We start from the raw sequence: 27,710 nt of genomic DNA on the forward strand, positions 1-27,710 counted from the left end.
TAAGCCAGTCACGTTGACACAATGAATCTACAAATATTCATTGCAACTGTTATATTTTGTTAAGTTTAAATTACGAAAGAAGGGAAACAGATGTTTATTAAAGATGGACTCTAGAAAATTTAGCTTACTGTGAATTTGTATGCATATAAAATTAAAATAATAAATGAAATATTTAGTAACGAGTGGTAACGATAAACTCTGGAGTCTTGACGGAAATTAGAGTAACATGTAATTAGTATTCATAATGTACATGTCAAAGTGATGAATATAAATGAAAAGCATAATAATTATTTCTTAATAAATTTATAGACCTTTTTGATTTTAATTGTCCACACAAGTTATTAAAGTTATTAGACTATCCTGTACCTAGTCGTCGACTAACTGGCCTAACTCAACTTAGCTCGTAACCGTAGCTCGCGAGTTCGAATCTAGCCGAGACGAAAAAAATAGGAGCCTACCAATTTATATTTTCTACTGACTTCGGTAATAGTAACAAACAATCCAAATTAAACAGAGAGACGGCGATAGGCTCGCCTCCTGCTACGTAGAATTCAAACACACAGCGAAATGTTAGCATGTCAAGTATTACGTTAATGATGATGTCGAGAGTTGTCAAAGTTTTTTTAACTTTAATTATTTTATTTTTAATACAGGCACATCTTTCAGTCTTGTAAAATAAATCATATCAACTATCGTACGACAAAAATACCCCATATTATAATACTTGACTCTGTATGTACCTGTTTGCGTCATCTTTTCAGAAGAGCAGACGTTGTGTGGGTGCGCTGTATGCGGAGTATTGGGTGCGTGTAGGAGCACCGTATCGCTGAACATGACCGAAGATCTTCGCCGAGCTAGCGATGGCGGCGACAGCAACGATAGATTCGATGCGTTCTGTACCAACATTTCATTATTAGTACAAATTATATTATAACACGCTTAATAATAAACTGAGTTAACTCAATAAATATATATATAGATATCCACTTCACGTTTAAAACTTTAAAATTGCTTTCCCAAAATAATGAATCTTTTGTGTTAATGCACTTTATGTATGTGAATAACCATACAATCGGTTTTAAATATGTTATAGAATATCTATAGGGATTCGTAATAGTGGGCAGTTCAGCCTTATTCTAAAGTTTTTGGTGTGCTCCCTATGTAGTCAATATATGTAAGTATACAGACTACACAAGTGAGCTCTCTCTATCATCAAAACACTATTAACTACGGATATTTTTCATGACATGGCATTTTCTTGTGTAAATATTACAAATATTTTCGCTAAAACAGTTTCGATGGTTGTATTAAAAATTAACCCACTTCTGTTTTGTTTTTCTGTTAGTACAATGTAGAATATAAAAAAAGTGAAATATTAATGTAACCATTTCAATTTACCATATAATACTTATAAGTAAAAAAAGGTCCATTTCTATAAATTCTAAAGAGATATTATTTTTAAAACAAAAGAATAAACTATCTCTACTAATATTTTTTATGTGTTATACATTAATACATAAAAAAATATTGTATTTCAATTTACATAATTGTGTAAAATATATCTAACTATGGTGCTGTTTTGTGACAATATTACCTCAAGATCAGCGGCTGAGAGAGAAGGTACGCGCAACAGGCTGGGCCTGCTGATGGGTTCGTCGCCCCCTCCCCCTGTCGCCTCCTCAGGTTTCCCCCCATTGCCCTGTCACAGTGTCGAACAATTACAATACAACCCGACATCACGGAAGCATCTTTGTAAAACCTTCAGAAATATTTTATTATAATTTCGACTCCTCCAATTCTACTACAATAATGATAAATTGGATTTTAATGTCGTACTCGGTAAGAATATAGATAAAAGTGAAATCTAAAGATAATAAAATAAGGCAAAGTTTCAATTTAAAGTTCGACAAGAATGACACGAGAGGATGATTTGATTTAGATGATAATTAAATTTCAGACGATTCACGTCTTCTTTTCATTACATTTTGTTATTTATTCAGTAAGCATTACATTTAATTTTTGTCTTTGTAATTTAAATGAAACAATTCATTATACCGAAATACTTGTCTGCTCAACTACATACTTTTCGTAGTCATGAAAATAATAATGGATTAGCTTGGCTACATAAATTTAAGTACATGAGCCGTACAGTCGATATTGTTTATAAACTTAATAAGAAATTGACCGAGGTGAACTTTGTATAAAGTCGTTAGCATGGCTATCTCTTTTTCCCTATTTGAGCCGACCGGTAACTTGTTTTGTAAGCCATGTTTCAGTTGAAACGGGACATATGGCAATATAATTTCATTACCATATGTCCCATGTACACTGAAGAGCACACTTTAGTCCTTCAGAATGGTAACACATGAGGCGGTTCATAGGCGTCGCAAGACGACTTGATTGGAGCTATACATGTTAGCTATGTTTGGCATCTTCCATCAGATAAGTCCTCATCATGTTTATCATTCCAATTACATAAAAAATAATTGATGTATACCTGTGGATGAATACGGGGGCAGCAGGGATGGTGTTGTTTGGGTTTATTCGCTGGTAATTGAAGAGTTTCCCGACTGGTGCGCCAACGGAGCTGCGCTCGTTGGTATCGGTATACTCTGTTACAGACAGTAATGAATTTATTAGCGAAATATACATAATATTATATAATAATAATATTTTTATTGACACCAATTTAAGTAGTTACAGTTAGTTATTCTTCTTATAAACTATTACATTTTTATTAAATATGCATCATACATAGAATTTACCAGTAGTATCTATACTAGGTCGAGCATGTATCATAGATATTACTTTCTTCCAGCGACAAATAGGTAAAAATTAAAATGTTGCAATTGCGTGGGTAGATTTACATTTCAATTTATACAACTTATACAAAATATGAATGAATAATTTAGACTCAGATTAAATGGAACTAATGGTTATGGTACAAGTTTATGGTACCGGCTTGATAATATTCCGAATATAATAAAAAAAAACTATTCCTAAATTACAATGAATTATTTATGGGTCGTACCTTCATTTACATTCTATTTGGCTAATACGCTCAATGTCTAATAAACTTATTGTAGTAGCTATTAAGTATTAATAGCTACTACAATAATGAATAATGTACACAACATTATTCATTATTGCGGGTTTCTAGGAGGTTTTAGATTGAATAAGTTTGTAGGGTTGGCATATTATTTGGTATTATTAAGTTGGCATATTATTTGGTATCACAAATTAAAATTTCGATTACAATGACTTGTAAAATTTCTATATGGTATTTGTATGTTAAATTTGAGTTTGTGACGTAAAAAATGCAATTACTAGACTATTAAAATGGTAACATGGAAATGAAGTTAATTAAGTTAGTGATATTCATCATACGACATTCAACAATGGATCGTTGTCACCGTACCTTATTTTTTTCGCCATTCTCCTTTTGAATCTTCTCCATAAATGGGCGACGTACTTTACAATCTCGGCGTAACATGTCGCCGGTTCACTATTGTTCGTGGACGATGCTAAAGTGGACGACGATGTAAACCGAGCTCGCTCAGCGCGCATTCTCTCCATCTCGCGTTTTTTAGTTTCACTGAATTGAGTCGCAATTACGACTAAGCACAGGTTGATCATGAAAAAAGATCCAATCTAGATGTGAAAAGAAATAAAAACATTATGTAATATGTATCGCAATATTACGTATGTCTAATAGATTTCGTAGCTTATAGGGTCAAATCAATCTTCGTTGTACCCGTCAAATCGAAAGATTTATCGTAAGTTGTGGTGATATGTAATTTGATCAAATTATTTTTATTACTTTCTTAGGCACATATTTAATCAAAATAAAAATGCTGCATTATGTATTTGAGAATTAAAACATAAAAAGGGAGCATTAAGAAAGATAAATAGACAGACAGTCAGTTTATTTGACTGATACTTGCGTGCATTATTATTTTTAAAATAATATGGGCTCAAAAAGCACATATTATATATGTGCTTTTTGACTGGCAAATTCTATTAAATTATATATTAGTATGTCAAGTTCCAATATGAAAATCAAAAGTTTAAATAAATTTATACCTTAACATATTTGTACAAAAATGTTGGTTTTGAAGAAGCATTTGTAAGAGACCGTGTTAGATATTATAACCGTGTAAGAGTTAGATATGACAACTATTTATTTCAGAATTTATAAAAAGTTTCAGCTTGTTCGACCTTTATCCATCAACCGCCAAGAAGCTTGCCTTGTAAGCTGTGTTTCGGCTGAAGGGTGAGATAAGGCGTGAAATTACTGGATAAGAGGAGGTTACCTTTGTCTCTGGAATAGCAACGTACGACATAGTAGGTGTCACATTATAATGTAAGGTCCGTTGTTCATGTATATTAGCGACGGTTACCACTCACCATCAGGTAGGCCGTCAGCTTGCTTGCAATTCGAATTACATATAAAAATGTTATACTTACGACAATTAATAATACGAAGTATATCCAGTCCCAAAAACTATGTGCGTCTTGTACATAGTACATTATATCTGTCCAACCTTCAAGTGATATTACCTAAAATTGGTAATCTTGGTTACAGAATGTGAAGGTTAAAATGAACATTTTCGTATGTAAATTGATAATAAATTTCGATGTATTTCCGGAAGTTTATTTCGGTTAATCCATATATTATGCGTATCTACATATGGTTAAAACCACTCATTTCGATATGAAACGAGCCATTAAAAGATTACAGATAAAATCATAGTTAAACCACAGATTTCGTTTCACGGTACACAGGAAATCGTGGTAGCAATTTAAGACATCTAATTATATTTCGAGCTCAAATTTATTTAATATCTCTTTACTAATACACTCTGAAACTATAAATAGAACGAGGTATTTTATACAAAATGGTAGTAAATTCTGTGTAAATTCTGATTACGGAAATAATATTATTAAAAATTATAAATATTACTTTCCCAGGAAGTTCTTAAATTATAATTTTATTTGATTACATACAGTACATATATAGTAATAAATACTTATGGTTCTGAATTAAACAAAATAGTTATAGCTACTGTAATCATAATGAAAATTGATAGATGTTTGCATAATTTATTACTTTTAATTTAAAATATCCACTATACTTAAATTTATACTTTATATTAAAATTATATTTTACTCGTATTTTCATTTCTGTTTATGTATGACACAAACATATTATGTCTTTAAAATTTATAATATATGTAGATCATATTATAATTTAAAATTAATTTTAATATAATTAAATACATAATATACTTTTAATTATTAATAAAATATATTCGAACTAATGACTAAATATACAATATTAAACTGAAACTTACCAGGAATATAGCGACCCAAGCAAGACCAATATTATCGAAGGATATCGTTCCTTGGAATGGATTGGAACCTCTTTGTGTGCAGTTGGTATAATACTGATTCCAGTTAACACATGAGGTGTTTGTTGGCGCATTGAGGGAGTAGGGTTTCGCTGTTTCATTGCAGACTAGTTGCCCATACCGGTAGGGTGGGAAGTTGCCGCAATGGTGCATGCCGCTGTCTTCTGGCGTTGTACATATGTAATCCAACTCTTTCGAGAACTCGTAGTACAACGATATGCTGTGTAAAATATTAAATATATTTAGGATAGGTACTGTCATATCTACAGATACATCCATACTAATATTTCGAAGTTCGAAGATATATCTGTCTTTTTGTTATTTTATGACTAAACAATTGTACGGATATTAATGAAATTTGAGATGGCAATATGTTGTATCAAGAGCACGGACGTATGCTATCCTTCATCTAAAAAAACAAAGACAAAGTCACGGGTAAGAAATAGTTTTTTTATAGGTACGTTAACATTATTAGTAACGTTTTTTTGTAATTATTATAGAAGGAATTATTTCTAACTGAAAGTGAAATAAGAACCACTTAGTAATTGTTATTTTATTCAATTAGTATAAAATAAGTTGTTGAGACAAATTCGGTCTTGGAAATTTAAGGACAAGGTAATTGTAACAATAATCATAACTTCGAATGTCTTCGCAACAACATTTTTACAGATATGTATATTTTTCAGGAAAGTCTTTATATAAAGACTAATTTTACTTTTTTATTAGTAAATACTTTCCGTTATCTCATTAAGAGATGCTAATTAGTTAATATTAAAAGATGTTCAGTAATTAGTTTGTTTGATGATGTAATGGTCATAATTGTTATATCTATAATGTAACATAAAAAGCAACAGTAATTACATGTAATAAATCTACTAGGTATTACTGATAAAATTAGAATTATGTCTCTTTAAAGGACCGTTACTCATTCTAAGCATTTTAATGGCCACACATGCAAATTTCAATTCATTAGCACATTGACTAAAACATGCACATACATTCTGAAATGAAAGCGGAGATTGAATAGGGCTAATTTATCTTAATTTCGAATCTATTGGATGTGAATATTAATAGAGATTTCTGAGAAAACCAAGGTAAATATTAGTGGATCAGCAAGATTAACGCCGGTGGCCCCAAAGGTCGTTATTACAAACGACACTGGCCGTAACACAGCGGCACACGAACGGTAGTAACCCACATCATTTGCGGCACCCGCTCGTTACGGAGTCTGTTCCCTTGATGATACCCATAAGGGTTTTATTGTGGTCTTTCAGTTCATTCTAAAACATCTTTTCAGAATTTCAACGAAGCATAAATATTTATTCGGACTTGCGCTTTTCTATTCGATTTTCTTTCTTGTATCTCTACCTATTTTGAAAATGGAATGAATATTCTTTTTGATTGCTATGCATGTATGAATTGTTATAAGAGATGTTAAAAAATAACACAAAGTAAGCAATGTTCTTACATAGCTAATATTTATATGAAAGCAGTATACATACCAAATTGTATACTTAGTTATGTTAATATGTTAGGCAATTATGTTTTTGTGTCTCGAGTTTTACGTATTGAAGTTGCTTTAGAAGTAGAATGGTACAGTTGTCTAAATAGATAGCATAGTAATACATGATTATATGTGTATATAGATAAAATAGTAAGTTGTGCATTCTAGTTTTATAGAATTTAAAAGTTATTGTTTCGATAGGTGTTGTATTGTAAGAATAATAGTGTCATATATTCGATAAATTTAGAGGAAGTTGATAGAACTACCCATATTTAATTTGATACAAAACAAACTGGCAGTTCTGAATGACGTACAATATAGGATACATGATGATGCTAATTATTAAAATATTAATGATTGTATGATATTAGAGTATTGTGATTTATAAAAACTGCCAGTTCGTAGATGGGAAGCCAATACGAAAGCACATCTGGACGGCAGATGTGTGAAGGTACACGATACAACAGTTTTCAATGTTCATAATAGAAACACATTAATTTTGATCGCAAATCCTTACGAGTTCACTCTGACGCGCACTCTGTACCATTCGGACAGGTCTCTGGAACATAAATTTAGGAAGAGGTGATGGGTGTTAAGTGTCTAGTTTTAGTTTAGAATTTATAAATCCAAATATGTGAATACTTAATAAAGAGGAACATTGGAAATTTTGCTGTTCAGTTATACACATGTTTGGATCATTATGTTTGATGTCTCTAGTTACCTATATGTTAAGTTCTATATTTACATTAGTAAGATACTAGGAATTGTTTATTATTATTTTTTCATAATGGAATGTTAATGCTACTATGTCGGAATGATATGGCCAGAATCTTCTAATGTAGCGAATTGTATGATAAAAATACCTATTATATTTATATATAATATATATAAATAGATAATGTGATGTAAGTAAATGACTTCTTTCTGCTACTTCAATAACTGGTTCGGCATGCGTGTATCAATCATTAATTGTCCATTGTCCTTAGGTGAATATTGACGGAATGCAATATTTACGTGGTGTTGTACAGTATTATGAAAAGCTGATTAAATTTCCGACATGCGCGAATCACAAAGTTAGTTACAATGAAAAAAATAATATGCAACCACCAAATGTATGTAGAATGTCAAATGATAGAGCAGCCATGGATGTGCTCGTAGAATGTAAGCGTTAAATATTGCATGCAGTCAACGTTAGCAGTGGAACGTGCCGCTAAGATGAGCGCTCTCGAGCAAATGGAACAAAATGAAAAAATCATTTCAGCTGCCATTTAATTCAAAAAAACTTTAAATATTTCCAGCCAAATTCATTCTGTCGTCCAATTTTGGTTTATTACTTATTCATTGTCTAATTAACGCTTACTTCTATTAGGTTCGAACTACGAGCGGCAACAAAAAGAGACTTGTTTATGCATGTCTCTTATTGTGCATATAACAAGGGTTAATGTTAATTGATGGTTACTCACTTGGGTCGATATACGTGTGGTGGTAGAACAAATTCGCATCGTTGTCTGAGAATTCCTTCCCAAAGTTGAACTCCGACTATGCCAAATATGAAGAACACGAAGAAACACAGAAGTAAGACGTTGCCCAACATAGGCAGAGTATCCAGCAGTAACATTACCAATATTCGCATACCTGGGGAAGCAAACAAAATAAAATTATTAAGACATTCGCAGAATATTCTATTAGAGTTGATTTTACTTCGTATATTTTTAGTTATTAAGGAGTTCCGAAGAGTTCTGGCTTTAATAGCATTAACAGTCTTTGTAGTTCTAACAGCACGCAGCCGTCCCGATCTTTTCTGGTCTTCGACAGACGAAGTACTGTTGTATCTGTTGTTACGATATACGAACATACGGCTGATACCAAGCTTTTCAAGTGTCTGGAATACGACTGACGGCTCCATACCCACTATGTGCAAGGCGATCACTGCAATCCACATGATTACAAATGTTTACACTGTGCGAGCAATCGAACCCGCCACCATCGGAAGTAAAGCGGTTTGCTAAACCGCTAAACCACCGACGCCCAGATTGTTACCTCTTGATATTTAGGTCTCTTAGAGTTATAATGGGCCTAAGTAATCAGTGTGATATTTAGTGTATACCTATAAGGTAATAACAAAATATATCAAGAACAAAATGGATCCTTTTTACGCCAGTCAATTAATATCTATAATATAGTATCGTCGGGTTATATAAGGTCGGTGGTTGTGAAATTAATTTGTTACGGGCCTGTTGTTGTAGGTAGGTAGAAGTGAATTCGGCAAACACATTTCTAAAATACCTACCGCAGGCTTGATAACGAACATTATGCTCTAATTACGTACGCAATGCCAATAATTCGGAACAGCGGTTATTTGGTTGTAGTGGAATATTTGAAAGCGATACATTATTATTATTAAGCAATATATATCTATGTAATACCGTAATCATGTGAAATAATTAGAAGGTATGCTTATAATAAATTTTTAATTCAAATCATACCTTTCATTAAATCATAGATTATCTTCTGTACTTTAGGGCTATACAACTAACTAAATAAACTATTACAAAGAATACTTATTTGTAACCAAAACTTGATTATTATTTTAAATGTGAACTTTAATAATAAATATAGAGAAAGTATACTATTAATGATTTCAATTGCTATGCGTACAATTTACAGTTATCAATTGTAATTATTTGTATGAACAAATAATTACAATTAAATAAGCAGGGCACTAGATTGCATTCTGTAGTAATAGATATATATAAACTATGGACATATGTATATATGCGAGTACCAACCGCAAGGGATGTTAAATAAAATTTGAATAAAAATGCAATTTCATATCCATATTTCTCATAATATAATGAGGAAATAAATATAATTTGATTTTGAGAGGAAAACCACTGAATTTTTTGACGTTATTGAACCAAATAATATGAGAAAACGTACGTAAATATATATAACTATGGACATATGTATATATGCGAGTACCAACCGCAAGGGATGTTAAATAAAATTTGAAAAAAAATGCTCTATCCATACTCATTATAATGAGGAAAGTAAATATTTTTTGTGTATTAGTGAGAAACTTTAAAGAAAAACTTCTATATGCTTTCATCTATAATGAATATAAAATACTATGTTAAGAACGCAGACTATCATCCTAGTGATAAATTTAATTTATAAACCAATTATAGATACAATAGTTAAAGTAAATAATAGAACATGTAAACTAAACATAATGATAAAGCAACAGATTCAGTTATAAATCAAAAGCTCCATTTCAATTTAGCAGAATAAAAACGCACGTGGGGGCAATAAATTGTGGGAGAGGCGAATTAGTGCCGATGTATGTCTAACCGCAACCGAGCGTAGCCCGATTTAATTTGTAGCTTCGTTGCATTGTTCCAGTTGTTGGAGTACTTCACGCAGTCATGTTATGGGGGTTTTCTCCCCAAATTTGGGGAAATATTGTGGCGATATCACAATGAGAAGAAATTTTGGGAGAACTGATAGAGGAAAATTTATATTGGTACAAGTGGGGGGTATTAACTTATTAATAGTAGTACAATAAAAATAATACAACTCTGACTACAAAGATAACTAGGCACATTAATAAGCTATCTTTTTCAAATTATATAAATCCAATTTTAGGGGAATAATTTGGGGAGAAAGACGGTTTTTTGTAATTTTACGATTTGCTAAGTCGTCTGGATTTTCTTTGTGATCAGTATGTGAATTATTTCATCCACTAATCAACTGCTGCCAATAACTAACGTATTTTTTTTTTGTTTAAAACTAGAAATGTCGAACACATTTCTGTAAAACAACAACTGTATTAAATGGAAAACACTTGAATTAATACTTTTCTAAATCTATGTTGTCTATGTTAAATAGTAATCAGCACAATATCTATGTATTATTTATTTATTTAAACTCTTTATTGCACCAGACAAATAAAACACACAAAATGATAGATTACATAAACTGATACAAAAATATACAACTCGTTGTAATTGTAATATGCATTGTATTTAGTAATATTTATAGACATTATAAGTAGTAAGATAATATTTTATTAGTAATATTTTATTGCGTTTGTACAAATTTTTATATTTGATTTTTAACATTAATTTGGTATCTGTGATACTCTTATCCCAGATACCCAGGTGTAAGACTACCCATGTATGTATATACTAAAGTACAGAAGTAATTTGTTAGGCGGATATATGTATTATGTATTAATCCCTAATAGGTTCCTAATAATCTTATTTTTTTCAATCATTTCATGACCCCTATGACTTATGATATTACTGACATTGTACTGAGAACAGCCTGTGGGAAAATGATAAATTCATTCTTTCATTAGCCTATTTCCTGTTTCCTTAGTGTCTGTTTATATCCCTTGATTAATTTAGATTGGTATCTGGAGTAACAGTAGGCGTCTGGGAATTTGTATAGCCCGTTTATTCTATTGTGACTTTTAAGCCCGGTGTCATAAGGTGCAAATGACAAAAGATTTATTGTCTGTGGTTATAGACATGCTGTTATTTAGGATTATTTTAGAAAGGTAAGAGTGATCTGGGGCAAAAAGAACTTCTATATTGAGGGATTGAATTTGCAAACTGGTACAAATACAATATTTATACAATTAGTGAAAATGCGGTAATTATTACAGACGATTACTTTTGGTATTGATATAGACCTTATTGCATTGACAATAAAGTTTTTCTCTTAAAAGTATACTATGTGTTTAATACGCCTCACAAATAATTCAACAATCCATCTTCGTACTGAGACTGCGTGGCGAATGAAGATTAAATGATCGTTCCGGGATAAGTGGCCATGACCTACCTTTGGCAGTACAAGAGCTAACATTGTGCATAAAAATCTGTGTCACTTGTAGTTATTACTTTCAATGTTTGTATCATATGCATACAGCACAATTCTGTTGATATAATTTTGGCAATTTACTTCTGACAGAAATACAATGAATAAAATTATTATGACTATATTACTCCTCGTAAGAGGATGGGAATAATAATTTACAAGCTATTTTTAACCAGGCATTAAAGATAAAAAATATAATATTCGAAATTAAAAATCCTACGCATTTCTAGGATGTTCTAGTAAGTAATTCATTCCAGCAGTATATAATATCTTATACCTACGTTATATGATATCTATTCATCTAAGAAGTTACAATTATTATAATTTAGTATTTACATAATCAATTAATATAATTTTCTTTTATATATAGATATTTTATATTAATAATAGAGTTAGATGGGACTTGAGGAACTTAAATATGTGTACCCTGAATGTCGAGATTAACAAAGACCTATCTAGTCTGTTAATGTTGACAGTTTCGGAACAGGTAATTGTAGTAGTTGTTTGGGTCTTGGATGCATAATATATATTATGCATCCAAGCATGTATTTTATGTATATGTTTATGTTATATAGTCTGTATGTAGTGTCGAAGACGAATTTAATTAACGATACGAAAATTTGTACTTTGATAATATTTTGTTCTAGCGAAAAGTATTTGTTCATTCTAACAGTATTGACAATGTCATAGTAGTATAGATGAGAAGCTTCTTCTGTTTTTATGTAAAAAAAAGTATTTTTAACTTACATCTGTATACGAAGTCTAAAACAGCATTTACGGAGCGGCTATGAACTTTGCAGAATCATAAATTCAACAGACTTGAAAGTTTGTATAAGATTTCTTACGTGGCGTGTGCAGTCACTAGAAAAGTTTCATACTATACCAACCAAAACCAGAGAAAACTAGTTTCGAGCGAACAAACCCGCGTCTTTTCCTTCTATTGTTGAATTATAATCTGTATATCCTATGCATATATAGAGATTTGTGTATTTCTATAGCACACTTAGATATTATGTGCGATACTAATAATACATTTTCTGGACTATTATCAGAAATGGGATAGTTAGATGCATTGTCAATGCACGTAATTTTCTTTTTACGTGGCAAGGGTTAGGCCTTTCGCCCACTCTTAGATCCATTTTGATCTATTATTGGTACATGCAATGAAAGTCAATCAGAAATATGTATTAACATGAAATTCTTTCTGGTGAAAGCCAGATTTTAACTAAATGTCTTTGTGATATTATAAAGTTAATTTCTAAAATCAATATCATTAATTGATATAGGTTATTTTAGCCACTTAGGAACATCATGTTTTATTTGTTATTAATTTTTCCCTACCTATAGTTCATTAAATAGTTTCAATTGAAAAGAAATGGCAAGAATCTCAACTGATTAAAACACTAGTCTTTGCATTTCTCATCATCAAAGAAATTAGCATATGATATTAATTTTAGTAATTTGTGTGTCACGTTATTTGTAATGTGAGAGAGGATGTCAAAACAAATCTCAGTGAAGCACCTACTGGGTGGGAACCGGCTGACGATATAGCAAACGAGCTCGGCCGGGCTCACTTGTTGCTCCGATCGATCGGCCTCCCACGGCCGCACTCCATTCTACTTCATGTACATTTTATAAGTGCCACATGGATAATGCTTATTTCTCTAAAGCATGCATTCTCGTTTAGTTCAAAATGTTAGGGATTATATATTAGTTTATCTATTTATATATTTTTATTAAATTTTGTCATAATACTGCGTTATATTTTGAATTAAAACTTGAATTTAATTTTAAATTTTGCCATTCTTTCAAGGTAAAAAAAGAATAATTGTTGGTTCAAAACATACTTGGCCTTAAATCATACCCTATAATTATTTATCTATGGCAAATAGTAGTAAAGATAGAAGTTGTAAACATTTACATAAATTATTAATTTATATATTAAACATCGCCTCGGTGGCCAAACGATCTAGTATACCGCTGCATTTCTTTACTTTCGATGGTCGCCTGTTGTCCTAAGCTATTATTATTTCTACTGTTATTTATTAAACTACTACTTGGCCGTGTTGCTTTATAGAAATGTTTCATGTAGATATCTTATTTGTGCTTCAAATTACAAGTTGTTCTTAGATACGGATATGGTAAATTTCTCATATAATTCAATATATATAAAGAGAACTTTCAATAGAAAAAACGATCATGAAGGTATTGTCTTTCATAAATCCTGTCTTATCACTAAAAAGGTTGAATATTAAAATGACAAACCTTCTTATGGTTTGTTTAGCATTTATATTAGGTTGGTTCAAATTCATGGCCTAAAACATTACGGTTATATGTATAAGGTTTTAGGACTTTAGGCAACAGAGTTCATTGCAAATGGAGAAAGTTTGCGTCAACAGTGCAACTTGTTTGTTCCAGCAAAATTGTTCATGTGGAATTGGCGCAGCACCTAATGTCTTCTTACACTTATCTTAGTCACTACTAAGGTTACGAAACATAAATATTTTACAAACTTTTATTGCTAGTTTTAAACTTTTATTGTTATGTGTGTTCTAATTTAGTAAGAGAATTTTATATTAGTTCCTTTCAAACGTTTCAGTTCTTATTGAGAACGTATATATTTAAAGAATATTAGTTAGTAAAAGACTATTCAATCATAATTTCGTGAGTTTTGTATATGCATATAAATTAAAAAATCCTTTAAAAAACGAAGTATTTTCTTAAATTCATGTAGTCGTCGCAGAGTTTACTTTCTCCATAAGAAAATCCGTTATCTCTCTCTCTTTTATCTATTTCTTCTTCTGTGTTATTTATTATACATTTGTATGGTGTTTATTGTAATCTTATTTATGAGATATATAGAATATTGTGTTTATCTGTGGCAAAGGCATATTAGTTACTCACTAGGTATCCTGTTGATCGCTCGGAGAGGTCGTAATACTCGGATTGTCCGTATCGCTGATAGGTTGATATTTTCCACGTTCAACGAATACTCCAAAGCCCTGAGAAAAAATATATAAGTAAGTACTTATTATACTCGTTGCGACTTAATCCCTGCTGAACCGACATCTTTAGTTCCCATTTAGTTTTCAAGAAATCTTTTGTAGTGACTGTCAATGGAGACAATTCTTTTTATAAGTACTGATTCTACATTAATAGAATGAATTGTTTAAAAGTTTCAAGAAGTGTACGTTTTACACATCCGGGGCATCCTTGTACCGGCTTACGTAGAATTTAATTATCCCGTTGGAATAAAATTTAATTTTCTGGATAAAAAGTACATTAAGTTCTTATTGTTTAATTAAGTTTCTTTTATTTTATATTTTACGAAACAAATTGTAAGATTAAATTTAGATTAAGTAGGTAAATTAATGGTATTGCTCTCCAGCGCTAAAAAACCTACACAAATACATAATTATTACATCTACAGAACTTTATAAAGTTCTGTAGATGTGATAATAATTAACAAAAAGAAAGAAAGAAATACTACAGACATATTTGTCTGTGGTATTTCTATCTGTTTTAATTTTATATGTGTAAATTCAAACCCTAAAAACGTAGTATTTACTAAAAATATTAATTGTATTTTTATTTATTATGTATAAACATTTCTCTTTAGTATAGGTAAGACTAAGCTTATATTTAATAATTTCTTACCCAGCCATCACGATGAAAAAATCTAATCTATTCCATGAATCCGCTAAATAAGTGCCATGTCCATACACACCCATTGCTACCATTTTAATTGTCATCTCCAGTGTAAAAAATGCAAATATTATGTCATCAAACACCTAAAAATGAAAACATCTATTAATTAAACAAATAACTGAGTACACAAATTAAAAATAAATGACCGTAAGTGGTAAATTTTGGCGCTTAAAAACAAAAGAATGTCAAACATACTTTTTATGACGCTATAAAATTGTTAGCGCCCAGAATTTAAGTCCTATTTCATTTTTAAAGTGCTAGTACCGGTAATGTGCCAATTAAAAGGAGGTCGTAATTAAACAAAATAATTCTGAATTTAATTTAAATAATAAAGAAAAATTATTACTCAATAAATAATGGAAATATATTACAATATACATATACAATACATATAACATATTTAAATAATTACATAAACGAAAATAAATTAATTAATATCTAATTATAATGACATGGCAAACTACTCGATAAAAATCATAGACAAAGAAACTTGCGCAGTAGACGTGAAATTATTTCTGCGCAGGTCACGTGATATCAAAATGGCGCTCAACTTAAATTTGTTGTATCTAATATAATGAAAGGTATACATATAACAGAACCTTCGGAATATCCGTGTAGAAATTAAACATTGTATTTGATATTTTTGGGACCGATCATATTTCATTAATATGTCTGCCGAAAATGATACATTGATGTTGTAATGAAAATTTCTTACCTGGAGAATTTTACATCTGTTTGTTACACACTGGTCGTCGACGCAGGGCTGGTACATGCCTAGGGTAACGCAGTTCAGAAGGATTACCAGCATAGATATCCTCTCGAACCATGTATACTGATAATTAAGGATATTATTGACATATAAATTTATAAAAATAAACAATAAAAAAGCAAATACTATCAAAAGACATAATATACTAATACATTTAACCGTGGTTGTAATTTCTATATATAGTCGTTTAAAATATTTAGCGTAGATCCATTTTTAACAATATTCGAAAGAAAATTTAGTATACGAATATGAGATATTATAAACAATAATTTAGCAAACAGTTAATTAATGTTTCATTTAGGTGAAAATCAGTCATTTTATTTATGGTCTTAGATGGAATTCATTTTCAGTTCTTATTTCACTTTTAAGGGTCTTCAATACTTCACAAATAGCTTAACATTTCTTTCGGAAATAACTCTAGAGATCTTAGCAAAATGACAAATATTAGTAGATTATGGAAAGGCGAGTTTTTAAATAAATATTGGTAAATAATAGCGTTACTTTTATTTATATTAGTTCATATTGTGACTTCTATTTTATAAAAGTAACAATAAATAATGTTAATAAAAATTTTCTTACAAAAGTTTTCATACTTCAGATTCCAACATCAGGAAAATATAAAATGAATGAAGGAACCACGGGGAACAAATAAAAAAGAACTATATTATTTTGCACCAACAATGGCTAGAAAGTAGCGTATTCATCGGTCTTTAAATAATAGCCTTACTAAACGATTCGCTTTTATTCTACCTGAAATAATAGGCGGCTTAATTCTTGGAATCATTGTCACATCAGTTTAATATGGCAATATTCATTACCTATTCTGAATATTAGGGTAATTACTATATTTGTATATTGTTTTATATAACTGGAATGGATAAAAGCTGTCGGTCCACTTGATGGAATGGCCTGAACAGCATTACGAATACCATGGCATCATGTGATGCCCGTAGTACCTACCTCTTATGCGTGGCTATTCCGGAGAACAATATTTAAAATAATTTATGCATTTACCTAATTATGAATCACCATACCGTGACTTGCTTATACGCACAGCTTAGAGTGAGATTAATACGTTCATACCATAAATCAAACTGACTTAACTTGGTTTTATTTTGCTTCGTAACCTTTTTAAAATTAATAAAAAATATATTGTATTTTACGACAGAAATGTTGTACTTGGTTTCTTTTTTACATAATTGTATTAAGCACATTGATTGCAGAATAAAAAGTATAATTCATTTTGAAATTAGTGTTCTTGTTGCTAAGTAACAGTTACATCTTACAGTTCCACGTAAGATATAACTGTGACTTGATAATGAGGAAAACAACAGTAAATTATACTTATTGCTGTATATCCACTGAGTATCTCCAGAAAATTTATATATCTATCAATGAATGATACAATTATGTATTACAGAGATATATGAACAATGTATTTTAATGAATTGGAATAGCATACTAGTTGACGGTCCGTGCTTAATGGTATGCGTATAACCTTATATACGCCATATGTACCGTAACCATATGTAACGCCTTTGATACTCCTGTGTTGCCACTCATGACGACAAAGATGTCATGCCTCTTATCCCTTAATTTTATTGCCTAATCTACCTACAAAAATAGCCTGAAATTCAAATAGCCAGAAGACTTATTATAAAATCAATCTTAATAATATCACGACAATGATAACATTCACTAACGGTATACGGTGATGGGGCATTCGTGAACGACGATAAGATGATGATGAAGTTAGTTCATTTAGCATATTATGACTAATTCATTAGAAATAACTATGACTAACTTTCCGGTACAGAAAATGCCGTTAAAATTCGCTCCTGGCATATCAGATTAAAATAGACAAATCAAAATGTGAGCATGTCCAATGCTACGTACACCTCAATGTCGGCAAGTGACAATGTCTCGGACTACCCCATGGTACAACCTGGTTTAGAAAGACAAAAAAAGGAAATATGTGTAATTGACAACACCTACAACCAACAAAAATAAAAGTTGTTACATAATTTGGAACACTAATATGTTGGTTATATCAAATAGGTCTTCACTCGGCACATACCGGGACAAAGTGTCACTACGCCAGTATTCTGTGGATACCTTTATGAATAAACATAATAATAATATTTTAACTTTTAGTAATCCATTATGTTAGCCAGGCAATGTTCCATAATCTTTCATATCCAATTTTCTTTACTCAACTACCGTTTAGTGTATTTCCGTAATTAGCTTTATCGATAAACTGTGAATGAATAGGAGCGGTGATCTTCGCCATAATAAGATATTAGTATTCACAAGACAGCTTGTTAATTCTAATCGAGGCTATTAGTAATTACTATCCGAGGACTTTGAACTAATGACCCTAGCAATTTAATACAGCTTAAACTGTACTTTGCAAATGATCAAGCTATTAATCAGTTGCCACAATTATGTACTCTATCGGCGTTATATATTGCTTTTGAAAATAATTTTCATATTACAGTCCACGACCCGTGATGGAAGTTGTTTGGTTTCAGGAATACAATTAATGAGAGATAATAAGGCTTATATCAGGTAATCTGCATGTGATTAAATTGCATATATATGCATACATATATAGCAATATAGTTTTCATATATTAACTAAGAATTATTAATGAAAACATTTGATGAAAGAATTAAACAATGAAATTGACTATCAAATGTTTTCAATAATATTATTGAAAACATTTGATAGTCAATTTCATTATATTATAAATATAAATCGTAAATCTTATTAAGATCTAAGTAGTACTTTCTGTATTAATCTTCATAATGCGATTAAAGTCGTTTTGCCGTGGCACGATAACGGAATTATAAAAAAGACCGAATTATTTGAAACCATGAAAGTAAACACCACAAGCATTGAAAAATCTATTTACTATTTGAAAGGTATATTATCTGTAGAGTGTATATTTGGTTAATATATAAAAAATCACACAGTTAAGAGCATTCGAACCAAGCTGGGTTGATTCACTACCTAGAAATAACATTCAAGAATCCAAAAAAATATCAATTTTGGTAATCATTTCCATTATATTATGCAAAACAAAACGGGGGAATAATGGATTTGCATACATTTCTGTCTCTTAAAGGCAGTAATGCTACCTTGAGTTCTGTTGTCGAAGAAGCAATAACTCGTTTTCCGAGTAGGCGTAGTAAAAATAAGTACCTAATGCTTATAAATTCTACACGAGGGAATTAGCATGGTACATACATTCTGTATGGCTCTACAAATACGTATGGCAGCTATAAATACATGTATTTGTAGGTAGGTTGATAATAATTGATTGTACCCACGGGAAAACATTGAATGATATGACGGTATGTTTGTATTCGTATATATGCTATTAGTATATAAATTGGGAATAATGATCTGTTCCGACAGCATAATAATATGCGGTTTACTAGAGTCGAGTGTGTTAAATACGCATGTATGTCATATGACGTTTTTCAACATACTTTATTTTGATACAACTGTGATGTACCTATACTGTTGCTTTCTCACTGGTTTACGTTTTTAAATCAGCGCGCTACATATTGACTAATACGGCGCGGCGGTAAATTCGAATTTTTTTAACTACACAGGGCATAAAAGCTTTCTTTAAATAAATTAAATATACCTTCACGACTGTAATGCTAGAAGACGTGAGATGATCACATTACTTGACGTGTTCACATTTATATTTAACATGAAAGTGAAACCATCTTTTCTTACAAACTAATATTATTTTGTTATTCAGATATATACCAGTCGAATTATATATTTTTGCTCTTAACAATATTCGAAGGTATGAGTGGTGGAGTCTAAAGTTGTGCTGTCTGTGTGTAAACAACTAAGCCACGAAGGCCTTATGTTTTACAGGTATTACATATGAAAGAATATATAAAGGACGGGGAACAATGATGGATAGACTGTGTGAATAATGATAAGTATTTATACTTGAAGAGTGAACTCGGGTATGATGGCTGATAATAAGGATCAATGGAAAAAGAAACTGGAAAATAAATAACGCGATAGCTAAGTAATGGGAGAAAGAAAATGCGATTATGTTACAGGTACAACATACACATTTACAAGTCAACATGTCGTATAGTAATAATAATATGAATTTAATTTCATTTATTTAGAAAATATAATTTATAAATATATTATAGATATTCAGAAAAGCATTTCAATGTTACTTAATTAGTTATCGGATTATTAGATCTGTTTTGAAGATCTTATTGGGAAAGTAATTGAATAAATTACAATTATGTTTAAATTATATAAAATCCCAAGTAAAATAGATATTCTATAATTTCCAAGAATTTATTTAGAAAACAGTCTTGAAGTAAAGTTGTCTAAGTGTCGAAAATTTGATATTATTAATTGCTAAGTTATTAAAGGTCTGATTGAAAGATTTTCTTTAATTTCTATTCTGTAATTTACGAGACAATCTGTAAACTTTATCTGTGAGTTACTATATTTGTAATAAGGCTGAATACGTGTACTTATTATAATTGATTATATTATATGTAGCGATGTTACATTTTATTTTTCGCTTGCTCTACTATGCAACACTGCTCGTGATCAAGGATATGATTCATAAGTGACTTAGTTACAATTATTTTATTTAATATGTATGTAAAGTGAGGGTTTGTTACGTTTCAGTCTGTTTTCAGTTCTCGTGCATTTATAAAAGATTGCCCTATTTTTTTACTTAATAACTTAAATATGTCGTGTTTCTACCTATAATCTAGAGTAATGAAAATACGTATATTTCAACTTGACTCCTAGATTATTTAAATTATTAGGTATATAATTATTTTTTATAATTCAAATGGTAACATTACGGAAATTCTACGGTAAAAAGCCTTTTATACTTCAATTTTATTTATCGATTATGTATGTATTGATATATCAAAAATACTGGAAAAGCGTTCCAGAATGTTTATTTTTGAATACTAACCATTCCACTGGTCACAGTTTAACGCATATCGGTTATTTACGACCACTCTTTCCTGTGATTAGTAACCAGTCGATAAGACCCCCACTAGTCGGTATACGCAGAGGAATAACGTTATAATATAGAGATCAGGCTGCGTTGGGCGTGCACCGATTCCGACATTGAGTTTCCTCGGCTCCAGTCGCCTATAAAAGTGTCGTTAAAATATCTGGAATCGCGTGTGCATACATTCGGTAACGTATTGGCAGTTTCTCGTAGAGCTACTGTCGTGGTTAAATAAGTGGTAAAGTTAATGATTCCGACGGTTTATAGGTGAACTATAAGTGTTTGCCGCGGCTTGTCCTACGTCGAACATATAATTGTTTTATTCTGTAGGAATAACAGGATTTTCTGCCATAGTGTGTATACATGTTTGTAGTGTATATATATATTCTACATCGGACAACAGAATATTACATGATTATTATTTTTGAACATAATTTTTACTAACATGACATAGTGCGCCAAAACCAAATAATGAGATAAGGGTAAGGCAATTATGATATTATTAACTAATTTTATGAACCATTATTGTCATTCCAATTTTAGAAAATAGACCTTTGAATTTCGTTACGACCTATTGAGCATCATCATGATATTCTCTGATTATAACGAATAATCTTATAGAATTATGGACTGGTCTGTTATTACAAAAGGTTTGTATTTCGAGGGAGACAGCCGGCTGCTATCTATTGTTCCACCGAACGACATTGGAGCCTCGTTTAAAACATTCCCATAGTAAACGCCAGTATTCACTCGTCTGTTTACTTGATCTATTTTCAAACTGTTCGTTGCGGTTTTCAATGTTTTTACACGAGATACTTAAAAGTTCTATAGAAAAACGTAGCGTACGAAATGTAAAATTTCTTTTATAACTAGTATTCACTGGTGTGTATATATTTATAATGTGTGTGTATATTTCAGCTATTTTGTAAATGTTTGATACGGTTTGAAACAGAAACCTATATAATATTGTGCAGTACATATTTTTATGCTCCTGCAAATGGCAAATAAGCTAATAGCAATCATGATACTAAATGCAGTAAAACAACTTAGGGATTGTTACTCGGTTTAAGAACTTACAACTACCCTTTGTGGCAAAGTAAACAATGAAAACTTATCAATCAGATTATAACACAGTTTTGTTTAAATCCAGTACGAATTAAAAGTGGACATATACATGTTTGTATAACTGTACCGTAGGTATAATTGTAGGGCTTGAATTTTACCGCTAACGCTTGACAAAGGTTAAGACTACTTAGGCTACTTTTTGTTTCACTGAAACCGAGAAAGAAACAAAGGATTTATGAAAAGTTTAAATAAACAATCTAAAGGTCTTTTTTTATAATATACGACTTTATTATATATATTATTATTTCTTACAGCATACATCTTTATTAAGTTACAATTTTATTTCACTATGACAATTTGCAATTATTTAATATTATAATTTGATATTTTTAAAGAAAGCAGGAGAATTGTTCAAACGGAGCATTATCTTGAAGGAAAGAATCGCGATAGCGTCTCTGATTTCAAATCATCGAGCCTCTAGCTTTAATATTTCATTCTTTACAAATGGCTTGACATTTGGATGAATACTTTTCAAATGAAAAACGGAAAGTCAACACCATTATTTTTATCACTTATTGTATATTAAGCAGTAAATCCTAGCTAGGTTTATTTTTATAACGAAATTTAAATAAATCCAATAATAGCGTGCTAACATTGGATAGAGACAATTATTTTAATATTCTCTCTTGTCATTTTAAGGTAGATATGCCTTTGACAAATGGTGTACACCGCAATAACGGAATAAATTAATTTTAAGCTTTTCGAGTGAAAACGGCGATGAAAATAAGCAATAACGGGCGGTAGATATTTCGTACTTGTAGAAAATGAATTTAAAACAAGTGATAAAATTTTCTATTAAGGATTACAAGATATCAATTTAATTGGCGGCTCCGTAGGCTGAAATGTTAATATTAAAAGTAATTAATATTTTTTATTAATATTTAATGTAATTACTTTTCATATTACAAATTAATGAGAAAAGTGACACAAATTATAAGCAATATTATTTTAAGGTAATTGGTTTTGTATAAACTGTATATACACTATATAAATATTAGGAGAATGTTACAAAATTATCATCAGTAGGTGCCGCTCATTAGTTGCTGTACGAGAACAAATCAACAATAAAGCCTCTATAGCAAAACCTTGATTTTCCTCGTAGCATATCAAAGCCCAGACTACCTCGCAACCAGACACGCTTTGTGCATACGTGTTTTCAAACTGAACTAGAGCTTTCTACGCTTTGTCTACATATTATAACAAACAAAAATAAACTTTAATCCGTTGACATAAAATTTTAGTAACCGTGTAGTGCTTTCAAATAAAATGTTTTTTGTTCGCTTTGAAGGAAAACGCTATAACTGAATTTATTTATTCACGGTATGCTCTTTTCGGTTAATTTTTATTTATGTTGCTGTTGATAGTAGACAGTAAGGAAATAAACAGTTTTAAAACGAGGTTGTCATCTGTGATTATATGACATAGTGTTTTCAGATGTTTAAGGATAATTAGTTGTTCACCGTTACGTTACTAATATTACGTTCCATATATTTTGGTTTGTATAACTTTACAGTTTAAAGTTTTACTTAAAATTCAGAATATCTTTTAATTGATATGGTACCGTGTACTTTACAGCAATTATATACTTAATTTATTATTTCAATGCTGAAATTTCGCACAGATAAATAGTACCGGAATTTTTTTTTGTCAAAGCTTATGTCAAAGTTAAATGACAACAATGTATTTGCTATATAAGATCACCTTTTTTAAAACATTATTCCGGGATTGTCCCTACATTTTAATGAAGAGTCCTTTTCAATTGTGCGGATCATTATACGAGTTTTTACATAAAAGAGGGTTCTAAAAGGGACTTTTAATGTTAGTTTTTTCTTTATATATGACTGCTATATTTGAAAAAGAGTAAACGCGTATATTTTGTGCTGTAAAATAACCAACTTCAATCGGAATAAAGTTTGTACGTTGAACATACTGGATAGAACACAGTCGATTGCAAAACTAATAATTCAAATCCAGTGCAGTAGACGAAAATATCGGATAGATTTAAAAAATATACTTCAATACAAAAAACATTTATGTCGAGTCAAACTAAATGAAATTCGAAGGAATAGCATGGGTTTATATAACCCATGCTAAGTACTGAATTTGTTGTTAGGATTAAATAAAATTACTTACATAAGTGGCTTAACTATTATGTAAAAAAATAATTTGAAAGTTGTAAGAAATAGTGGGTTCCTGATTGATCGATAACTGTTATTGGACATATTGACTTTCATAACACACATTTAACATGTTGGGTAAACGAAAGTGTCCTTACCAAACATGATTTACAAACACGTGCGCTTAAAGTAAAGGTACTCGCTCATTCTGGTCTTGCTTAAGTGGAAACTGGATATATTTGAACGGTATGTATATATTTGAACTTTGAACCCTTTGATGTATGCCTCAAAACCTACACGGGACATATGTAAACACTTCAGTGCAATATAGCCTACTAGTAGCCTACTAGTAGGCTATATTTGCCTCTTATATGCAGGGACTCGTTCTCAGAAGCCAGTCATTGAAATTATTTGTTAGTCAAACTATAAAAGAACATCTACTGACGATTTGATTCCTATGATCAAAGAAAATATGTATCTAGGTACCTGATGACGGTGACCTAGTGGTATGGATTTACTTCCGAGGGGGACAGTTTCGATTCTTCGTAGTACAACATTTGTATTCATGAATATGATTGTTTGTACTCTCCCCCAGTTTCACCTCATCTCCCCAGTTTTCAGTTTTCAATTGAAAACTGTCCTGAATTCTAATGTTTTCATCTTCGAATATTTTCGCTTTTTTGGAATTATTCAATGTCGTTATTACTACCTAACCTACCTGTTATTTACCTGCCCGAAGCGCCAAATCATCTATATGGCCGAGATCCAACGTATTTAATTTATTACTACTTTCCATATTTGTGTTTCGAATAGTGGATATAGGTAGACTTTTACTTTATAGCTGTTACACAAGTTTTGAGACAACAATATTAATGTTGAACTTAGAATTGGCAAGAAATATGAGCTTAAATTCAGGTCAGGGGATAAGCGAGTTGGCTAAGTTTAGTTACGTATATCAAATAAAGGATAAAACGTTTAAAAAGTTTTTCATTGCGAAATAAAAACAAACGGGAAATATATAAGGATGAGCAACAATTGTAGAATTTAACGTAACGTAAAAAATAACGTATAACTGAATTTAATATTGAATTACAAAAAACATATTCATCGCATAAAGATAATCAAAGAATTTACTAATATACCTAAATGAAAATTGTTAAATAATGCTTGTAAACATAAAGAATAATATGAACAATACAATTGTAATGGACGTTACGTTATGATGTTTTAGACATTTTTGTTCGTATTTTTGTTTATACATGCCTCACGTGAGAGCAACTGTACCTATTTCGATACCTATATCAATTAAAACTCTATTTAAAAACTGTGGAAAATTTTGTCAGAATACACATAGAATAAAAAATTGGAAATTCTAATGAGCTGTGTTCACCGTTCTAATAAACACAGCTGCTGAGTTAATCAAATGAATAAAATAGCAATCTAATTCGAATACAAATTGTATCACCTGACGTCAGTGATGATGTTGGTAGCTAACGAAGGATACGTCATTAATGACGTCAATATAAAAGCTATGAAGGCATTGTTATGAATACGTCAACGATACCCGCCAGGGTTAGGCGATTTTTCTTGGACACCGTCCAATGGCGTTTGTGTTTATTTGTTATGGACAATTTTATAGACAGACCAGACGTGTAAAAATAAAGTAAGACATAAATCAAAGCGTATACATTATAAAATGCGATTGTTGACATTGGCATTTGATTAATCACATAGAAACTACATATTTCAAATTATTTTGTTACAGTGATTGCAATGATTGTACATTTTTCACTTTTATTACTTTTTTAGTGCCTTAACATTATTTAAAGATATATATCGTGTAAGAGTTATATATCGTGTTTTATGCTTAATTCATAAAAATCAGTTCATTTGGATTGCTGTTTATCGCAAATATTTATGTAATTTTTCTGGAGAGTGTATTTGTGGTTTATAATGCAAAGTATTCAAATTTTATTGATTATGATTAAGTTAATTCAAATAAAAACGATTTAGTTTTTAGTCAGATCTTTTCATTAATAGCTTATTCAAGGAATGATGAAACTGTTCTCTTCGTAAGCTTGATAAAAGTAAATATGAAGATGTAGGATACTGTTCTACTTTATTCCTTTGTGTATATTAACTATAATATTTTGAGTTATTTTTTGTTATATTTTATTTGTTAGATCAACACTATTGTCGAATTCTCTGTTCTTGCGTTCTTCCACTAGTTTAATTTCGTCTATATATGTTTTAGTAGAAAATATTAGGGATATTTCCGTTATATAATTTTTATTCGTCGAAGATATTTTATGGACGTTGTTATTGATAATAATATTTAATCGTTCCGTGTTTATTATCATGTTATGGTGCCAGAAGGTAGAATAGTCGTACAATGCCGATTTAGAAGTTATCAAATAATGTTTATTGTAACTTTATTATTTATATCCAATGTGCTTTGTTGACTAAGTTGATAATCGTTTTTTTATGTTTTTGTTGCATAGTTGGGTTATTAATGCCACATAATTTATGTTGGGAGAGCCACTATTTTTTATATATATTGCAGGAACGCCACCTATCCTACAATAATTTTAAACAATCTATCATAAAATTCTAATACAGTTCGATAAAATATTCTGCTTTTGGTAAAATTAAACTTGTATTTAATATATATTTGGGTGATATTTTGTATTTTATTAATGTTTCGTGTTTCAAGTTCATTTACTTAAGTTGATGCTTTCACTAAAAAACCTAGATTAAATAAATGATAGTATAATCAACAAGAGACAAATATACGAGCTTAGCAATGTTACAAAAATGATAATAAGCTATTAGGTACTCCGAAATGTTTTCCATTGAATTTAAATTTGCTAAATAAATAAAATGTGATTTTGAGACGGGAAGAAATATGGTATAAGATTTCTTTTAGTTGTGAAACTACGTAACACTTAATATTACTGTATGTTTTAGAAAACTTTGAACTGTATAGGTATACTACATTGTTTTGTTATCGTGTGCAGATCAGTGGTAGGTATGCGGTTACAGATTTAGTTTTTTCGCTGGTGAGTAAAGGTTGGTGGTATAAGTAACACGCGTTACATACATTTTTCGTATACATATACATAATAAAATGGTCAAATTGTTATAGTTAATGGCCAATATAAGAAACTAG

The 27,710-nt window shown here is 30.6% G+C and overlaps 1 protein-coding gene across 1 annotated transcript in view; it reads right to left on the reverse strand.

Moving 5' to 3' along the window:
* Positions 1–27,710, reverse strand: part of LOC131842643 (voltage-dependent T-type calcium channel subunit alpha-1G-like) — a 57,243-nt gene that overhangs the window by 22,535 nt on the left and 6,998 nt on the right. The window contains exons 2-11 of the mRNA XM_059191214.1: positions 16,220–16,331; positions 15,454–15,587; positions 14,701–14,798; positions 8,379–8,550; positions 5,355–5,631; positions 4,468–4,560; positions 3,419–3,651; positions 2,498–2,612; positions 1,595–1,699; positions 741–894 (exon numbers count right to left, since the gene is read on the reverse strand). Coding sequence (XP_059047197.1) covers positions 741–894; positions 1,595–1,699; positions 2,498–2,612; positions 3,419–3,651; positions 4,468–4,560; positions 5,355–5,631; positions 8,379–8,550; positions 14,701–14,798; positions 15,454–15,587; positions 16,220–16,331 — 1,493 coding nt within the window. The remainder of the gene's footprint in view (positions 1–740; positions 895–1,594; positions 1,700–2,497; positions 2,613–3,418; positions 3,652–4,467; positions 4,561–5,354; positions 5,632–8,378; positions 8,551–14,700; positions 14,799–15,453; positions 15,588–16,219; positions 16,332–27,710) is intronic.

The sequence above is a fragment of the Achroia grisella genome, unplaced genomic scaffold (assembly GCF_030625045.1).
Source record: "Achroia grisella isolate CSIRO2021 unplaced genomic scaffold, CSIRO_AGI_Agris_v1 utg241, whole genome shotgun sequence".
Taxonomy (NCBI): Eukaryota; Metazoa; Arthropoda; class Insecta; order Lepidoptera; family Pyralidae; genus Achroia; species Achroia grisella.